The 18,567-nt window shown below is 42.6% G+C and overlaps 7 protein-coding genes across 7 annotated transcripts; 5 read left to right on the forward strand and 2 right to left on the reverse strand.

Moving 5' to 3' along the window:
• Positions 1-1,364: 1,364 nt before the first annotated feature.
• Positions 1,365-1,919, forward strand: TVAGG3_0723060 (SLEI family protein family; the record flags this gene model as incomplete). The annotated part of the gene is made up of 1 exon (XM_051244214.1): positions 1,365-1,919. One exon carries the CDS (start codon positions 1,365-1,367, stop codon positions 1,917-1,919), a length of 555 nt encoding a protein of 184 aa, XP_051090801.1.
• A 3,852-nt stretch (positions 1,920-5,771) lies between these two features.
• On the forward strand, positions 5,772-6,461 carry TVAGG3_0723070 (phosphoryn-related-related family; the record flags this gene model as incomplete). The annotated part of the gene is made up of 1 exon (XM_051244215.1): positions 5,772-6,461. The coding sequence occupies one exon, from the start codon at positions 5,772-5,774 to the stop codon at positions 6,459-6,461; it is 690 nt and encodes a 229-aa protein (XP_051090802.1).
• A 36-nt stretch (positions 6,462-6,497) lies between these two features.
• On the forward strand, positions 6,498-7,418 carry TVAGG3_0723080 (SLEI family protein family; the record flags this gene model as incomplete). The annotated part of the gene is made up of 1 exon (XM_051244216.1): positions 6,498-7,418. One exon carries the CDS (start codon positions 6,498-6,500, stop codon positions 7,416-7,418), a length of 921 nt encoding a protein of 306 aa, XP_051090803.1.
• Positions 7,419-7,555: 137 nt separating this feature from the next.
• TVAGG3_0723090 (SLEI family protein family) lies at positions 7,556-8,722 on the forward strand (the record flags this gene model as incomplete). Its single annotated transcript, XM_051244217.1, has 1 exon — positions 7,556-8,722. The coding sequence occupies one exon, from the start codon at positions 7,556-7,558 to the stop codon at positions 8,720-8,722; it is 1,167 nt and encodes a 388-aa protein (XP_051090804.1).
• Positions 8,723-9,042: 320 nt separating this feature from the next.
• TVAGG3_0723100 (SLEI family protein family) lies at positions 9,043-10,626 on the reverse strand (the record flags this gene model as incomplete). Its single annotated transcript, XM_051244218.1, has 1 exon — positions 9,043-10,626. One exon carries the CDS (start codon positions 10,624-10,626, stop codon positions 9,043-9,045), a length of 1,584 nt encoding a protein of 527 aa, XP_051090805.1.
• A 155-nt stretch (positions 10,627-10,781) lies between these two features.
• TVAGG3_0723110 (zebrafish ch73-193c12.2-related family) lies at positions 10,782-11,357 on the forward strand (the record flags this gene model as incomplete). The annotated part of the gene is made up of 1 exon (XM_051244219.1): positions 10,782-11,357. One exon carries the CDS (start codon positions 10,782-10,784, stop codon positions 11,355-11,357), a length of 576 nt encoding a protein of 191 aa, XP_051090806.1.
• A 1,105-nt stretch (positions 11,358-12,462) lies between these two features.
• Positions 12,463-13,077, reverse strand: TVAGG3_0723120 (SLEI family protein family; the record flags this gene model as incomplete). Its single annotated transcript, XM_051244220.1, has 1 exon — positions 12,463-13,077. A coding segment is annotated over one exon (615 nt), but the record flags the coding sequence as incomplete, so codon positions are not given.
• Positions 13,078-18,567: the final 5,490 nt, after the last annotated feature.

Raw genomic sequence — 18,567 nt, forward strand, 5'->3', positions numbered from 1 at the left:
TGAAGTAAGAGAGAAGCATCTTGATGAGAGAGGAAGCACCCCTTGATGAAGAGAGGAAGTACTTGTTGAAGAGAGGAAGCACTCTTGATGAAGAGAGGAAGTACTTTGTTGAAGAGAGGAAGCATCTTGATGAAGAGAGGAAGCACTTGTTGAAGAGGAAGCATCTGATGAAGAGAGGAAGCACTTTGATGAAGAGAGAAAGCACCTTGATGAAGAGAGAAGTACTTTGAAGAGAGAGGAAGCACTTGATCAAAGAGAGAAGTACTTTTGTTGAAGAGAGGAAGCAACTTGATGAAGAGAGGAAGCTGCATGATGGATGCATGATGGAGTGAGGAACATCTTGATGAAGAGAGGAAGCACCTTGATGAAGAGAGGAAGTACTTTGTTGAAGAGAGGAAGGCACCTTGAATGAAGAAGGAACACATTGATGAAGAGAGGAAGCATCTTGATCAAGAGAGAAGCACCTGATGAAGAGAGGAAGTACTTTGAAGAAGAGAGGAAGTACTTTTGAAGAAGAGAGGGAAGCACTTTGAAGAAGAGAGGAAGCACTTTGTTGAAGAGAGGAAGGCAACCTGAGATCAAAGAGAGGAAGTACTTTGTTGAAGAGAGGGAAGTTACTTTGAAGAGAGAGGAAGACTTTGTTGAAGAGAGGAAGCATCTTGATGAAGAGAGGAACGCACCTTGATGAAGAGAGGAAGCACCTTGATGAGAAGGAAGTACTTTAAGAAGAGAGGAAGTACTTTGTGAAGAGAGATAAGCATTGTTGAAGAGAGGAGAGCATCTTGATCAAGAGAGGAAGTACTTTGAAGAAGAGAGGAAGCACCTTGATGAAGAGAGGAAGCATCTTTGTTGAGAGAGGAAGTACTTTGAAGAAGTGAGAGGAAGCACTTTGTTGAAGAGAAGGAAAGCACCTGTGATGATGAAGAGAGGAATACTTTGTTGAAGAGAGGAAGCATCTTGATGAAGAGAGGAAGTACTTTGTGAAGAGAGGAAAGCACCTTGATGAAGAAGAGGAAGCACTTGAGTTGAAAGAGAGGAAGCACCTTGATGAAGAGAGGACAGTACTTTGAAGAAGAGAGGAAGCACCTCTTAGGAGTAGAAGAAGGAGGAAGCACTTTGTTGAAGAGAGGAAGCACCTTAAGAGGCAGCACCTTAATGCAAGAGAGGAAGTTACTTTTGTTGAGAGAGAGGAAGACTCTTGAGTCAAGAGAGATCATATATATTACTTCTCAAAGTACTTCCTTCTTCAACAAAGTACTTCCTCTCTTGTCATCAAGGTGCTTCCTCTCTTCACAAAGTGCTTCCTCTCTTTCTATCAAAGTGCTCCTCTCTCTTCACAAAGTTACTTCCTCTTCTTCATCAAGATGCTTCTCTCTCAACAAAGTACTTCCTCTCTTCATCAAGTGCTTCCTCTCTTCAACAAAGTACTTCCTCTCTTCATTCAAGATGCTTCCTCTTCTTCAATCAAAGTAGCTTCCTCTCTTATCAAGGTGCTTCCTCTCTTCAAACACCATTCAAAATGCGTTCCTCTCTTCTTTCAAAAGTACTTCCTCTCTTTCAACAAAGTGCTTCCTCTCTTCATCAAGATGCTTCCTCTCTCTTCAACAAGTGCTCCTCCTCTTCATCAAGATTGCTTCCTCTCTTCACAAGTGCTTCTCTCTTCATCAAAGTACTTCCTCTCTTCTCAAAGACTTCCCTCTCTTCATCAAGGTGCTTCCTCTCTTCATCAAGTGCTTCCCTCTACTTCCATCAAGATGTTCCTTCTCTTCAATCAAAAGTGCTCCATCATGCAGCTTCCTCTCTTCAATCAAGTACTTCCTCTCTTCAACAAGTTACGCTTCCTCTCTTCATCATCAGCTTCCTCTCTTCAACAAAGTGCTTCCTTCTCTTCATCAAGGGCTTCTCTCTCTTCAAAGTAGCTTTCCTCTCTTCTTCAAAGTACTTCCTCTCTTCTATACAAAGTCTTCCTCTCTTAATCAAGATGACTCCTCTCTTCAGTCATGTGCTTCCTATCTTCATCAAGTGCTTCTCTCTCTTCACAAGTATTTCCTCTCTTCATCAAGGTGCTTCCTCTCTCATCAAGATCTGTCCATCAGATCCATCGTCTTCTCATCAAAGTTACTTCCTCTTCTTCAACAAAAGTACTTCCTCTCCTTCATCAAGGTGCTTCTCGTCTTCCTCGGTCTTCATCAAGGTGCTTCCTCTCTTCATCAAAGTTGCTTCCTCTCTTCATCAATGATGCTTCCTCTCTTCAACAAAGTGCTTTCCTCTCTTCATCAAGATGCTTCCTCTCTTCAACAAAGTCACGTCTTCCTGTCTTCTATCAAGATGCTTCCTCTCTTCAACAAAGTACTCTCTCTTCATCAAGGTGCTTCATCTTCTTCATCAAGATGCTTCTCTTCTCTCTTCTTCAAAGTACTTCCTCTCTTCAATCAAGATGCTTCCTCTCTTCATCAAACTTCCTCTCTTCATCAAGGTGCTTCCTCTCTTCATCAGGATACGGCTTCCTCAAACATCTCCATCCATCATGCATCTACCTCTCTCATAAGTGCTTCCTCTCTTCAGTCAAAGTACTTCCTCTCTTGCTCAAGATGGCTTCCTATCTCATCGAGCTTCCTCTCTTCAACAAAGTGCTTCCTCTCTTCTCAAGATCAGCTTCTCTCTTCAACAAAGTACTTCTTCTCTTTCATCAAATGCTTCCTCTCTTCAATCCAAATGTAGCTTCCTCTTTCATTCAAGAGCTTCCTCTCTTTCAACAAAGTACTTCCTCTCTTCATCAAGATGCTTCTCTCTCTTCACACAAGTACTTCTCTCTTCATAAAGATGCTTCCTCTCTTCACAAAGTGCTTCTCTCTCATCAAGTAATGCTTCCTCTCTTCTTAAACAAAGTACTTCCTCTCTTTGGCCATCAAGCATGCTTCCCTCTCTTCAGACCAAAGTGCTTCTCTCCTTCTTCAAATGGCTTCGCTCTCTCTTCTTCAACAAAGTGCTTCCTCTCTTCACAAAGTACTTCCTCTCTTCAACAAAGTGCTTCCTCCTTCATCAAGGTGCTTCTCTCTTCATCAAGATGCTTCCTCTCTCAACAAAGTGCTTCCCTCTCTTCATCAATCAAGATGCTTCCTCTCTTCAACAAAGTCTTTCCTCTCTTCATCAAGATGCTCTCCTCTCTTCAACAAAGTACTTCTCTCTTCCATATCAAGATGCTTCCTCTCTTCAACAAAGTACTTCCTCTCTTCATTAAGATCTTCCTCTCTTCAACAAAGTGCGTTTCCTCTCTATCTTCAAATACTTTCCTCTCTTTCATCAGATGCTTCCTCTCTTCATCAATATAGCTATCTCTCTTCATCAAGGTGCTTCCTCATCTTCTCTCATGTCTCATCTCTTCATCAACGAGCTTCCTCACTCCATCATGCACTCCCATTCATGCAGCTTCCTCTCTTCTTCAAAGCTTTCTTCTTCATAAGCCTCTTCTCAAATGCAGCTTCCTCTCTTCACAAGGTGCTTCCTCTCTATTCTTCAAAACTTCCTCTCTTCATCAAGGTGCTTCCTCTCTTCATCAAGTGCTTTCCTCTCTTCATTCAAGATGCTTCTCTCTTCAACAAAGTGCTTCCTCTTTCTTCAAAGTACTTCCTCTCTTCAACAAAGACTTCCTCTCTTAAATCAAGATGATCTCCTCTCTTCAACAAAGTACTTCCTCTCTTCATCAAGATGCTTCCTCTCTTCATCAAAGTGCTTCCTCTCTTCATCAAGGTGCGACTTCCTCTCTTCTTCAAAGTACTTCCTCTCTTCATCAAGATGCTTCCTCTCTTCAACAAAGTGCTTCTCTCTTCTTCAAAGTGCTTCCTCTCTTCTTCCAAGTATGCTTCCTCTCTTCTCTACTTCAACGTGCTTCCTCTCTTCAACAAAGTTCTCCTCTTCTTCATCAAGATGCTTCCTCTCTTCAACAAAGGTACTTCCTCTCTTCATCAAGATGCTTCCTCTTCAACAAATGAAGCTACTTCCTCTCTTATCAAGGTGCTTCCTCTCTTCATCAAGATGTCTCTCTTTCATCTTCTCTCTTCAACAAAGTACTTCCTCTCTTCATCAAGATGCTTCCTTTTTTTCCTTTTCATTACGAAAGTGCTTCCTCTCTTGATCAACGGTGCTTCCTGCTCTCTCATAGATGCTTCCTCCTTCTTCAAAGTACTTCCATCATACAAAGTACTTCCTCTCTTCATCAAGGTGCTTCCTCTCTTCATCAAGATGCTTCCTCACTCCATACATGCATCCATTCATGCAGCTCTCTCCATCACTCTTCTTCAAAGTGCTTCCTCTCTTCATCAAGATGCTCTCGTGTCTCTCTCTTCAACAAAGTATCTTCCTCTCTCTTCATCAAGATGCTTTCCTTCTTCAACAAAGTACTTTCCTCTCTTATTAAGATGCTTCCTCTCTTCAACAAGTGCTTCCTCTCTTCTTCAAAGGCTTCCTCTCTTCTTCTCAAAGTACTTCCTCTCTTCATCAAGTGCTTCTTCTCTCATATGATCAAGACCTCCCTCTTTCAAAGCTCTTCCTCTCTTCATCAAGGTGCTTCCTCTCTTCATCAAGGTGCTTCCTCTCTTCATAAGATCTCCTCTCTTACAAAGCTTCCTCTCTTCATCAAGATGCTTCCTTCTCTTCAACAAAGTACTTCCTCTCTTCTTTCAAGATGCTTCCTCTCTTCAACAAATGCTTCCTCTCTTCATAAGATGCTTCCCTCTCACAAGTGCTTCCTCTCTTCATCAAGATGCTTCCTCTCTTCTCAACAAGTGACTTCCTTCTCTGTATCAACAGTGCTTCTCTCTCTTCATCAAAGTGCTTCCTCTCTTCACAAGTGCATTCCCTCCTTCTTCAAAGTCTTTCCTCTCTTATCAAGATGCTTCTCTCTTCCAAAGTGCTTCCTCTCTCTTAAAGTTTCCTCTCTTCAACAAAGTACTCCTCTCTTAATCAAGGTGCTTCCTCTCTTCAATCAAAGATGCTTCCTCTCTTCATCAAGATGCTTCCTCTCTTCAACAAAACTTCCTCTCTTCATCAAGATGCTTCCTCTCTTCACAAAGTACTTCCTCTCTTCATCAAGTGCTTCCTCTCTTATCAAGATGCCTCCTTCTCTTCTTCGTAAAAGTATGCTTCCTCTCTTCATCAAGATGCTTCCTCTCTTCAAGTATTGCTTCCTTCTCTTGATCAAGGTCTTCTTCTCTCATTCAAGTGCTTACTCATCATGTCATAATGAGCTTCCTCTTCTTCATCAAAGTGCTTCCTCTCTTCATCAAGGTGCTTCCTCTCTCATGCATTCCATCATGCAGCTTCCTTCTCTTCATCAAGATGTCTCTCTTCCAAACTGCCTTATCCTCCTCATCAAGATGCATTCCTCCTCATCTCAAATGCAAAGTACTTCCTCTCTTCATCAAAGCTTCCTCTTTCTCAAAGAAGTACTTCCTTCTTCATTACAGAGCTTCCTCTCTTCAACAAAGTGCTCTCTTCACATTCTCTCTTCATCAAGATGCTTCCTCTCTTCTTCAAAGTACTTCCTCTCTTCATCAGGTGCTTCCTCTCTTATCAAGGTGCTTCCTCTCTTCATCAAGGTGCTTCCTCTCTTCATCCATCCATCAAGTGCAGCTTCCTCTCTTCATCAAGATTGCTTCCTCTCTTCAACAAAATCTTCCTCTCTTATCAAGGTGCTTCCTCTCTCTCTTCAAAGTACTTCCTCTCTTCATTAAAGATGCTTCCTCTCTACAAAGTGCTTCCTCTCTTCAAAGATGCTTCTCTCTCTCTCTTCATCAAGAGGCTTCCTCTCTTCTTCAAAGTACCTTCTCTCTTCATCAAGGTGCTTCCTCTCTTCACAAAGTGCTTCCTCTCTTCATCAAGATGCTTCCTCTCTTCAACAAAGTACTTCCTTCTTCATCAAGGTGCTTCTCTCTTCTTCAAAGTACTTCCTCTCTTCATCAAGGTGCTTCCTCTCTCATCACAAAGTAGCTTCCTCTCTTCAACAAGTGCTTCCTCTCTTTTCAAAGTGCTTCCTCTCTTCATCAAGACTGCTTCCTATCTCTCTTCAACAAAGTGCTTCCTCTCTTCATCAAGATGTTCCTCTCTTCAACAAAGTACTTCCTCTCTTATCAAGTTGTTTCCTCTCTTCAACAAAGTACTTCCTCTCTTTATCAGAGTGCTTCCTCTCTTCATCAAGGTACATTCCTCTCTTTCATCAAGGTGCTTCCTCTCTTCATCAAGATGCTTCCTCTCTACTCACATTCATGCTTCCATCATGCAGCTCTCTCTTCATCAAGTGCTTCCTCTCTTCTTCAAGGGCTTCCTCTCTTGATCAGATGCTTCCTCTCTTCATCAAGGTGCTTCCTCTCTCATTCTCAAGGTGCTTCCTCTCTTCATCACGGTGCTTCCTCTTCTTCAATCAAGTGCTTCCTCCTCTCCTCCATCAAGCTTCCTCATGCTAACACTTCCTCTCTTTCAACAAAGATATTCCTCTCATCATGTGCATCCTCCTCTCATCAAGGTGCTTCCTCTCTTCGTACTTCCTCTCTTCATCAAGGTGCCTCTCTCTTCTCTTCTTCAATGCTTCCTCTCTTCCAAAGTACTTCCTCTCTTCTCAAGAATCAATGCTTCCTCTCTTCAACAAAGTTTCCTCTCTTTCATCAGATTGCTTCCTCTCTTCATCAAGATGCCTTCCGTCTCCTTTCATCAAGATGCTTCCTCTCGTGATTCTCTTCATCAAGGTGCTTCCTCTCTCTTCATCAAGGTGCTTCCTCTCTCACAAGTCTTCCTTCTTCATCAAGGTGCTTCCTCTCTCTCAAGATGCCTTCCTCTCATCAATCAAAGTGCTTTACTCTTCTTCATCAAATGCTTCCTCTCTTCATCAAGGTGCTTCCTCTCTTTCATCAAGGTGCTTCCTCTTCTTCATCAAAGGTGCTTCCTCTCTTATCAATGTACTTCCCTTCTTCATCAAGATGCTTCCTCTCTTCATCAAATGCTTCCTCTCTTCATCAAGGTGCTTCCTCTCTTCATCAAGGTGCTTCTCTCTTCATCAAGGTGCTTCCTCTCTTCTTCAAATGCAGCTTCCTCTCTTTCAACAAAGTACTTTCCTCTCTTGCTCAAGATGCACTTCCATACGTCCTCTCTTCTTCAAAGTGCTTCTCTCTTCAACAAAGTACTTCCTCTCTTCATCAAGGTGCTTCCTCTCTCTTTACAAGTACTTCCTCTCTTCTATCAAATGCTTCCTCTCTTCAACAAAGTACTTCCTCTCTTCATCAAGTGCTTCTCTCTTCTTCAAAGTACTTCCTCTCTTGATCAAAGGTGACTTCCTCTCTTCATCAAGGTGCCTCTCCTTCGTGTTCTTCGTCTTCATCAAGATGCTTCCTCTCTTCAACAAGTGCTTCCTCTCTTCATCAAGATGACTTCCTCTCTTCAACGAAGTACTTCTCTCTTGGCATCAAGATGCTTCCTCTCTTCTTCAAAGTATCCCCTCTTTTTCAAAGTGCTTCCTCTCTTCAACAAAATACGTTTCCATTCATTATCAAGTCTCTCTTTCAAAATGCTCTTACTCAAGGTGCTTCTCTCTTCATCAAGATGCTTCCTCTCTTCTTCAAAAGTATTTCCTCTCTTAACAAAGTACTTCTCTTCATCAAGGTGCTTCTCTCTTCATCAAGAATGCTTCCTCTCTCATCAAGATGCTTCCTCTCTCATCATGCATCATCATCAGCTTCCTCTTCTCTCAAGTACTTCCTCTCTTCATCAAAGTACTTCCTCTCTTGCTCAAGATGCCTTCTATTCAACAAGGTGCTTTCCTCTCTCATCACAGTTCACGTCTCCTCCTCTTCATCAAAGTGCTTCTCTCTTCATCAAGAGATGCTTCCTCTCTTCAAATCAAAGTGCTTCCTCTCTTCATCAAATGCTTAACTCTCTTCAACAAATACTTCCTCTCTTCATCAGATGCTTCCTCTCTTTCAACAAAGTGCTTCCTCTCTTGATCAAGGTGCTTCCTCTCCTTGGCATTCAAATGCTTCCTCTCTTCATCAAGAGTGCTTCCTCTCTTCTTCGCAACAAGCACTTCTCTAGTCATAAGGTGCTTCCTCTCTTGATCTGCTCTCTTAACAAGTTCCTCTCTCTTCAAAACTGCTTCTCTCTTCTTCATCAAAAGTGCATTTCCTCTCTTCATCAAGGTGCTTCCTCTCTTCATCAAGATGCTTCCTCACTCGCATCATGCATCCATCATGCAGTTCCTTCTTCATCAAGGTCTCTTCCATCTCTTCGTCAAAGTGCTTCCTCTCTTCTTCAAATGAGCTTCTCTCTCATCATTGATCATGCTTCTCTCTTCAACAAAGTACTTCCTCTCTCTCATCATCAGCTTCCTCTCTTCAACAAAGTACTTCTTTTCTCAAGATGCTTTCCTTCTTCAACAATACTTCCTCTCTTCATTAAGATCTTCCTCTCTTCATCAAGTATTCCTCTCTTCATCAAGATGTCCTCTCATTCAACTCCTCATGCATCTCATACATGCATGCTTCCTCTCTTCACAAAGTGCTTCCTCTTCTTCATCAAGCGTTGCTTCCTTCTTCATCAAGATGCCTCACTCCAACTCTTGATCACAGGCAGCTTACCTCTCTTCAACAAATGTACTCTCCTCTTCATAGTCAGGTCTTCCTCTTTCTTCGAAAATACTCCTTCTCTCACTTCAAGACCTCTCTCTGACATACTATGAGAGGAAGCACCTTGATGAAGAGAGGAAGCACTTTGATGAAGAGAGGAAGCTGCATGATGGATGCATGATGGAGTGAGGAAGCATCTTGATGAAGAGAGGAAGCACCTTGATGAAGAGAGGAAGCACCTTGATGAAGAGAGGAAGCATCTTGATGAAGAGAGGAAGCACTTTGTTGAAGAGAGGAAGTACTTTGAAGAAGAGAGGAAGCACTTTGAAGAAGAGAGGAAGCACTTTGTTGAAGAGAGGAAGCATCTTGATCAAGAGAGGAAGCACCTTGATGAAGAGAGGAAGTACTTTGAAGAAGAGAGGAAGCACCTTGATCAAGAGAGGAAGCACCTTGATGAAGAGAGGAAGCACTTTGATAAAGAGAGGAAGCTGCATGATGGATGCATGATGGAGTGAGGAAGCATCTTGATGAAGAGAGGAAGCACCTTGATGAAGAGAGGAAGCATCTTGATGAAGAGAGGAAGCACTTTGTTGAAGAGAGGAAGTACTTTGAAGAAGAGAGGAAGCACTTTGAAGAAGAGAGGAAGCACTTGTTGAAGAGAGGAAGCATCTTGATGAAGAGAGGAAGCACTTTGATGAAGAGAGGAAGTACTTTGAAGAAGAGAGGAAGCACCTTGATGAAGAGAGGAAGTACTTTGAAGAAGAGAGGAAGCACCTTGATCAAGAGAGGAAGTATTTTGTTGAAGAGAGGAAGCAACTTGATGAAGAGAGGAAGCTGCATGATGGATGCATGATGGAGTGAGGAAGCATCTTGATGAAGAGAGGAAGCACCTTGATGAAGAGAGGAAGCACCTTGATGAAGAGAGGAAGTACTTTGTTGAAGAGAGGAAGTATTTGAAGAAGAGAGGAAGCATCTTGATGAAGAGGAAGCACCTTGATGAAGAGAGGAAGCACTTTGTTGAAGAGAGGAAGCTGTATGATGAAGAGAGGAAGCACCTTGTTGAGAAGAGGAAGCTGCATCTTGAGCAAGAGAGGAAGTACTTTGATGAAGAGAGGAAGTACTTTGAAAGAGAGAGGAAGCTGCATGATGGATGCATGATGGAGTGAGGAAGCATCTTGATGGAGTGAGGAAGCATCTTGATGAAGAGAGGAAGCACCTTGATGAAGAGAGGAAGTACTTTGTTGAAGAGAGGAAGTACTTTGAAGAAGAGAGGAAGCATCTTGATGAAGAGAGGAAGCACCTTGATGAAGAGAGGAAGCACTTTGTTGAAGAGAGGAAGCATCTTGATGAAGAGAGGAAGCACTTTGTTGAAGAGAGGAAGCATCTTAATGAAGAGAGGAAGTACTTTGTTGAAGAGAGGAAGCACCTTGATGAAGAGAGGAAGCATCTTGATGAAGAGAGGAAGCACTTTGTTGAAGAGAGGAAGCATCTTGATCAAGAGAGGAAGTACTTTGAAGAAGAGAGGAAGCACCTTGATGAAGAGAGGAAGCACTTTGTTGAAGAGAGGAAGCACCTTGATGAAGAGAGGAAGTACTTTGAAGAAGAGAGGAAGCACCTTGATGAAGAGAGGAAGTACTTTGAAGAAGAGAGGAAGCATCTTAATGAAGAGAGGAAGTACTTTGTTGAAGAGAGGAAGCATCTTGATGAAGAGAGGAAGTACTTTGAAGAAGAGAGGAAGCACCTTGATGAAGAGAGGAAGTACTTTGTTGAAGAGAGGAAGCATCTTGATGAAGAGAGGAAGTACTTTGTTGAAGAGAGGAAGCTGCATCTTGAGCAAGAGAGGAAGTACTTTGTTGAAGAGAGGAAGCTGCATGATGAAGAGAGGAAGCACCTTGATGAAGAGAGGAAGCACCTTGATGAAGAGAGGAAGCACCTTGATGAAGAGAGGAAGTACTTTGAAGAAGAGAGGAAGCACTTTGAAGAAGAGAGGAAGCACTTTGTTGAAGAGAGGAAGCATCTTGATCAAGAGAGGAAGCACGTTGATGAAGAGAGGAAGCACCTTGATGAAGAGAGGAAGCACCTTGATGAAGAGAGGAAGCATCTTGATCAAGAGAGGAAGCACCTTGATGAAGAGAGGAAGCACTTTGATGAAGAGAGGAAGCTGCATGATGGATGCATGATGGAGTGAGGAAGCATCTTGATGAAGAGAGGAAGCACCTTGATGAAGAGAGGAAGCACCTTGATGAAGAGAGGAAGCACCTTGATGAAGAGAGGAAGCACCTTGATAAAGAGAGGAAGTACTTTGTTGAAGAGAGGAAGCATCTTGATGAAGAGAGGAAGTACTTTGTTGAAGAGAGGAAGCATCTTGATGAAGAGAGGAAGCACTTTGTTGAAGAGAGGAAGCACCTTGATGAAGAAGAGAGGAAGTACTTTGAAGAAGAGAGGAAGCACTTTGAAGAAGAGAGGAAGCACTTTGTTGAAGAGAGGAAGCATCTTGATCAAGAGAGGAAGCACCTTGATGAAGAGAGGAAGTACTTTGAAGAAGAGAGGAAGCACCTTGATCAAGAGAGGAAGTATTTTGTTGAAGAGAGGAAGCACCTTGATGAAGAGAGGAAGCATCTTGATCAAGAGAGGAAGCACCTTGATGAAGAGAGGAAGCACTTTGATGAAGAGAGGAAGTATTTTGTTGAAGAGAGGAAGCAACTTGATGAAGAGAGGAAGCTGCATGATGGATGCATGATGGAGTGAGGAAGCATCTTGATGAAGAGAGGAAGCACCTTGATGAAGAGAGGAAGCACCTTGATGAAGAGAGGAAGTACTTTGAAGAAGAGAGGAAGCATCTTGATGAAGAGAGGAAGCACCTTGATGAAGAGAGGAAGCATCTTGATCAAGAGAGGAAGCACCTTGATGAAGAGAGGAAGCACTTTGATGAAGAGAGGAAGCTGCATGATGGATGCATGATGGAGTGAGGAAGCATCTTGATGAAGAGAGGAAGCACCTTGATGAAGAGAGGAAGCACCTTGATGAAGAGAGGAAGCACCTTGATGAAGAGAGGAAGCACCTTGATAAAGAGAGGAAGTACTTTGTTGAAGAGAGGAAGCATCTTGATGAAGAGAGGAAGTACTTTGTTGAAGAGAGGAAGCATCTTGATGAAGAGAGGAAGCACTTTGTTGAAGAGAGGAAGCACCTTGATGAAGAGAGGAAGTACTTTGAAGAAGAGAGGAAGCACTTTGAAGAAGAGAGGAAGCACTTTGTTGAAGAGAGGAAGCATCTTGATCAAGAGAGGAAGCACCTTGATGAAGAGAGGAAGTACTTTGAAGAAGAGAGGAAGCATCTTGATGAAGAGAGGAAGCACCTTGATGAAGAGAGGAAGTACTTTGTTGAAGAGAGGAAGCATCTTGATGAAGAGAGGAAGCACTTTGTTGAAGAGAGGAAGCACCTTGATGAAGAGAGGAAGTACTTTGAAGAAGAGAGGAAGCACTTTGAAGAAGAGAGGAAGCACTTTGTTGAAGAGAGGAAGCATCTTGATCAAGAGAGGAAGCATCTTGATGAAGAGAGGAAGTACTTTGAAGAAGAGAGGAAGCACCTTGATCAAGAGAGGAAGTATTTTGTTGAAGAGAGGAAGCAACTTGATGAAGAGAGGAAGCTGCATGATGGATGCATGATGGAGTGAGGAAGCATCTTGATGAAGAGAGGAAGCACCTTGATGAAGAGAGGAAGCACCTTGATGAAGAGAGGAAGTACTTTGTTGAAGAGAGGAAGTACTTTGAAGAAGAGAGGAAGCATCTTGATGAAGAGAGGAAGCACTTGATGAAGAGAGGAAGCACTTTGTTGAAGAGAGGAAGCTGTATGATGAAGAGAGGAAGCACCTTGTTGAAGAGAGGAAGCTGCATCTTGAGCAAGAGAGGAAGTACTTTGATGAAGAGAGGAAGTACTTTGAAGAAGAGAGGAAGCTGCATGATGGATGCATGATGGAGTGAGGAAGCATCTTGATGGAGTGAGGAAGCATCTTGATGAAGAGAGGAAGCACCTTGATGAAGAGAGGAAGTACTTTGTTGAAGAGAGGAAGTACTTTGAAGAAGAGAGGAAGCATCTTGATGAAGAGAGGAAGCACCTTGATGAAGAGAGGAAGCACTTTGTTGAAGAGAGGAAGCATCTTGATGAAGAGAGGAAGCACTTTGTTGAAGAGAGGAAGCATCTTAATGAAGAGAGGAAGTACTTTGTTGAAGAGAGGAAGCATCTTGATGAAGAGAGGAAGTACTTTGTTGAAGAGAGGAAGCATCTTGATGAAGAGAGGAAGCATCTTGATGAAGAGAGGAAGTACTTTGTTGAAGAGAGGAAGCATCTTGATGAAGAGAGGAAGCACTTTGTTGAAGAGAGGAAGCATCTTGATGAAGAGAGGAAGCATCTTGATGAAGAGAGGAAGCACCTTGATGAAGAGAGGAAGTACTTTGTTGAAGAGAGGAAGTACTTTGAAGAAGAGAGGAAGCATCTTGATGAAGAGAGGAAGTACTTTGAAGAAGAGAGGAAGCATCTTAATGAAGAGAGGAAGTACTTTGTTGAAGAGAGGAAGCATCTTGATGAAGAGAGGAAGTACTTTGAAGAAGAGAGGAAGCACCTTGATGAAGAGAGGAAGTACTTTGTTGAAGAGAGGAAGCATCTTGATGAAGAGAGGAAGCACTTTGTTGAAGAGAGGAAGCATCTTGATGAAGAGAGGAAGCACTTTGTTGAAGAGAGGAAGCATCTTAATGAAGAGAGGAAGTACTTTGTTGAAGAGAGGAAGCATCTTGATGAAGAGAGGAAGCACTTTGTTGAAGAGAGGAAGCATCTTGATGAAGAGTGGAAGCACCTTGATGAAGAGAGGAAGCACCTTGATGAAGAGAGGAAGTACTTTGTTGAAGAGAGGAAGTACTTTGAAGAAGAGAGGAAGCATCTTGATGAAGAGAGGAAGCACCTTGATGAAGAGAGGAAGCACTTTGTTGAAGAGAGGAAGCATCTTGATGAAGAGAGGAAGCACTTTGTTGAAGAGAGGAAGCATCTTAATGAAGAGAGGAAGTACTTTGTTGAAGAGAGGAAGTACTTTGAAGAAGAGAGAAGCATCTTTGATGAAGAGAGGAAGCACCTTGATGAAGAGAGGAAGCACTTTGTTGAAGAGAGGAAGCTGTATGATGAAGAGAGGAAGCACCTTGTTGAAGAGAGGAAGCTGCATCTTGAGCAAGAGAGGAAGTACTTTGATGAAGAGAGGAAGTACTTTGAAGAAGAGAGGAAGCTGCATGATGGATGCATGATGGAGTGAGGAAGCATCTTGATGGAGTGAGGAAGCATCTTGATGAAGAGAGGAAGCACCTTGATGAAGAGAGGAAGTACTTTGTTGAAGAGAGGAAGTACTTTGAAGAAGAGAGGAAGCATCTTGATGAAGAGAGGAAGCACCTTGATGAAGAGAGGAAGCACTTTGTTGAAGAGAGGAAGCATCTTGATGAAGAGAGGAGCACTTTGTTGAAGAGAGAAGCATCTTAATGAAGAGAGGAAGTACTTTGTTGAAGAGAGGAAGCATCTTGATGAAGAGAGGAAGTACTTTGTTGAAGAGAGGAAGCATCTTGATGAGAGAGAGAACATCTTGATGAAGAGAGGAAGTACTTTGTTGAAGAGAGGAAGCATCTTAATGAAGAGAGGAAGTACTTTGTTGAAGAGAGGAAGCATCTTGATGAAGAGAGGAAGCACCTTGATGAAGAGAGGAAGCACTTTGTTGAAGAGAGGAAGTACTTTGTTGAAGAGAGGAAGCACTTTGTTGAAGAGAGGAAGCATCTTGATGAAGAGAGGAAGCATCTTGATGAAGAGAGGAAGTACTTTGTTGAAGAGAGGAAGCATCTTGATGAAGAGAGGAAGCACTTTGTTGAAGAGAGGAAGCATCTTGATGAAGAGAGGAAGTACTTTGTTGAAGAGAGGAAGTACTTTGAAGAAGAGAGGAAGCATCTTGATGAAGAGAGGAAGCACCTTGATGAAGAGAGGAAGCACTTTGTTGAAGAGAGGAAGCATCTTGATGAAGAGAGGAAGCACTTTGTTGAAGAGAGGAAGCATCTTAATGAAGAGAGGAAGTACTTTGTTGAAGAGAGGAAGTACTTTGAAGAAGAGAGGAAGCATCTTGATGAAGAGAGGAAGCACCTTGATGAAGAGAGGAAGCACTTTGTTGAAGAGAGGAAGCTGTATGATGAAGAGAGGAAGCACCTTGTTGAAGAGAGGAAGCTGCATCTTGAGCAAGAGAGGAAGTACTTTGATGAAGAGAGGAAGTACTTTGAAGAAGAGAGGAAGCTTGCATGATGGATGCATGATGGAGTGAGGAAGCATCTTGATGGAGTGAGGAAGCATCTTGATGAAGAGAGGAAGCACCTTGATGAAGAGAGGAAGTACTTTGTTGAAGAGAGGAAGTACTTTGAAGAAGAGAGGAAGCATCTTGATGAAGAGAGGAAGCACCTTGATGAAGAGAGGAAGCACTTTGTTGAAGAGAGGAAGCATCTTGATGAAGAGAGGAAGCACTTTGTTTGAAGAGAGGAAGCATCTTGAATGAAGAGAGGAAGTACTTTGTTGAAGAGAGGAAGCATCTTGATGAAGAGAGGAAGTACTTTGTTGAAGAGAGGAAGCATCTTGATGAAGAGAGAGCATCTTGATGAAGAGAGGAAGTACTTTGTTGAAGAGAGGAAGCATCTTGATGAAGAGAGGAAGCACTTTGTTGAAGAGAGGAAGCATTTGATGAAGAGAGGAAGCACCTTGATGAAGAGAGGAAGCACTTTGTTGAAGAGGAAGTATTTGTTGAAGAGAGGAAGCACTTTGTTGAAGAGAGGAAGCACCTTGATGAAGAGAGGAAGTACTTTGTTGAAGAGAGGAAGCATCTTGATGAAGAGAGGAAGTACTTTGTTGAAGAGAGGAAGCATCTTGATGAAGAGAGGAAGCACTTTGTTGAAGAGAGGAAGCATCTTGATGAAGAGAGGAAGCACCTTGATGAAGAGAGGAAGCACCTTGATGAAGAGAGGAAGTACTTTGTTGAAGAGAGGAAGTACTTTGAAGAAAAGAGGAAGCTGCATGATGGATGCATGATGGAGTGAGGAAGCATCTTGATGAAGAGAGGAAGCATCTTGATGAAGAGAGGAAGTACTTTGTTGAAGAGAGGAAGCATCTTGATGAAGAGAGGAAGCACTTTGTTGAAGAGAGGAAGCATCTTGATGAAGAGAGGAAGCACCTTGATGAAGAGAGGAAGCACCTTGATGAAGAGAGGAAGCACTTTGTTGAAGAGAGGAAGCTGTATGATGAAGAGAGGAAGCACCTTGTTGAAGAGAGGAAGCTGCATCTTGAGCAAGAGAGGAAGTACTTTGATGAAGAGAGGAAGTACTTTGAAGAAGAGAGGAAGCTGCATGATGGATGCATGATGGAGTGAGGAAGCATCTTGATGGAGTGAGGAAGCATCTTGATGAAGAGAGGAAGCACCTTGATGAAGAGAGGAAGTACTTTGTTGAAGAGAGGAAGTACTTTGAAGAAGAGAGGAAGCATCTTGATGAAGAGAGGAAGCACCTTGATGAAGAGAGGAAGCACCTTGATGAAGAGAGGAAGTACTTTGTTGAAGAGAGGAAGTACTTTGAAGAAGAGAGGAAGCACCTTGATGAAGAGAGGAAGTACTTTGTTGAAGAGAGGAAGCATCTTGATGAAGAGAGGAAGCACTTTGTTGAAGAGAGGAAGCATCTTAATGAAGAGAGGAAGTACTTTGTTGAAGAGAGGAAGCATCTTGATGAAGAGAGGAAGTACTTTGTTGAAGAGAGGAAGCATCTTGATGAAGAGAGGAAGCACTTTGTTGAAGAGAGGAAGCATCTTGATGAAGAGAGGAAGCACCTTGATGAAGAGAGGAAGCACCTTGATGAAGAGAGGAAGTACTTTGTTGAAGAGAGGAAGTACTTTGAAGAAGAGAGGAAGCATCTTGATGAGAGAGGAAGCACCTTGATGAAGAGAGGAAGCACTTTGTTGAAGAGAGGAAGCATCTTGATGAAGAGAGGAAGCACTTTGTTGAAGAGAGGAAGCTCTTGATGAAGAAGGAAGTACTTTGTTGAAGAGAGAAGTACTTTGAAGAAGAGAGAAGCATCTTGATGAAGAGAGGAAGCACCTTGATGAAGAGAGGAAGCACTTTTTGAAGAGAGGAAGCTGTATGATGAAGAGAGGAAGCACCTTGTTGAAGAGAGGAAGCTGCATCTTGAGCAAGAGAGGAAGTACTTTGATGAAGAGAGGAAGCTGCATGATGGATGCATGATGGAGTGAGGAAGCATCTTGATGGAGTGAGGAAGCATCTTGATGAAGAGAGGAAGCACCTTGATGAAGAGAGGAAGTACTTTGTTGAAGAGAGGAAGTACTTTGAAGAAGAGAGGAAGCACCTTGATGAAGAGAGGAAGCACCTTGATGAAGAGAGGAAGCACTTTGTTGAAGAGAGGAAGCATCTTGATGAAGAGAGGAAGCACTTTGTTGAAGAGAGGAAGCATCTTAATGAAGAGAGGAAGTACTTTGTTGAAGAGAGGAAGCATCTTGATGAAGAGAGGAAGTACTTTGAAGAAGAGGAAGCATCTTGATGAAGAGAGGAAGCATCTTGATTGAAGAGAGGAAGCACCTTGATGAAGAGAAGCACTTTGTTGAAGAGAGGAAGCATCTTGATGAAGAGAGGAAGCACTTTGTTGAAGAGAGGAAGCATCTTAATGAAGAGAGGAAGTACTTTGTTGAAGAGAGGAAGCATCTTGATGAAGAGAGGAAGTACTTTGTTGAAGAGAGGAAGCATCTTGATGAAGAGAGGAAGCACTTTGTTGAAGAGAGGAAGCATCTTGATGAAGAGAGGAAGCACTTGATGAAGAGAGGAAGCACTTGATGAAGAGAGGAAGTACTTTGTTGAAGAGAGGAAGTACTTTGAGAAGAGAGGAAGCTGCATGATGATGAAGAGAGGAAGCATCTTGATGAAGAGAGGAAGCATCTTGATGAAGAGAGGAAGCATCTTGATGAAGAGAGGAAGCATCTTGATGAAGAGAGGAAGTACTTTGTTGAAGAGAGGAAGTACTTTGAAGAAGAGAGGAAGCATCTTGATGAAGAGAGGAAGCACCTTGATGAAGAGAGGAAGCACTTTGTTGAAGAGAGGAAGCTTTGATGAAGAGAGGAAGCACCTTGTTGAAGAGAGGAAGCTGCATCTTGAGCAAGAGAGGAAGTACTTTGATGAAGAGAGGAAGTACTTTGAAAGAGAGGAAGCTGCATGATGGATGCATGAAGAGAGGAAGCATCTTGATGAAGAGAGGAAGCATCTTGATGAAGAGAGGAAGCACCTTGATGAAGAGAGGAAGTACTTTTTGAAGAGAGGAAGTACTTTGAAGAAGAGAGGAAGCATCTTGATGAAGAGAGGAAGCACTTGATGAAGAGAGGAAGCACTTTGTTGAAGAGAGGAAGCATCTTGATGAAGAGAGGAAGCACTTTGATGAAGAGAGGAAGCATCTTGATGAAGAGAGGAAGTACTTTGTTGAAGAGAGGAAGCATCTTGATGAAGAGAGGAAGTACTTTGTTGAAGAGAGGAAGCATCTTGATGAAGAGAGGAAGCATCTTGATGAAGAGAGGAAGTACTTTGTTGAAGAGAGGAAGCATCTTGATGAAGAGAGGAAGCACTTTGTTGAAGAGAGGAAGCATCTTGATGAAGAGAGGAAGCACCTTGATGAAGAGAGGAAGCACTTGATGAAGAGAGGAAGTACTTTGATGAAGAGAGGAAGTACTTTGAAGAAGAGAGGAAGCATCTTGATGAAGAGAGGAAGCACTTGATGAAGAGAGGAAGCACTTTGTTGAAGAGAGGAAGCTTTGATGAAGAGAGGAAGCACTTGATGAAGAGAGGAAGCTGCATCTTGAGAAGAGAGGAAGTACTTTGATGAAGAGAGGAAACTTGATGAAGAGAGGAAGC

This window comes from Trichomonas vaginalis, chromosome III (assembly GCF_026262505.1).
Source record: "Trichomonas vaginalis G3 chromosome III, whole genome shotgun sequence".
Taxonomy (NCBI): Eukaryota; Parabasalia; order Trichomonadida; family Trichomonadidae; genus Trichomonas; species Trichomonas vaginalis.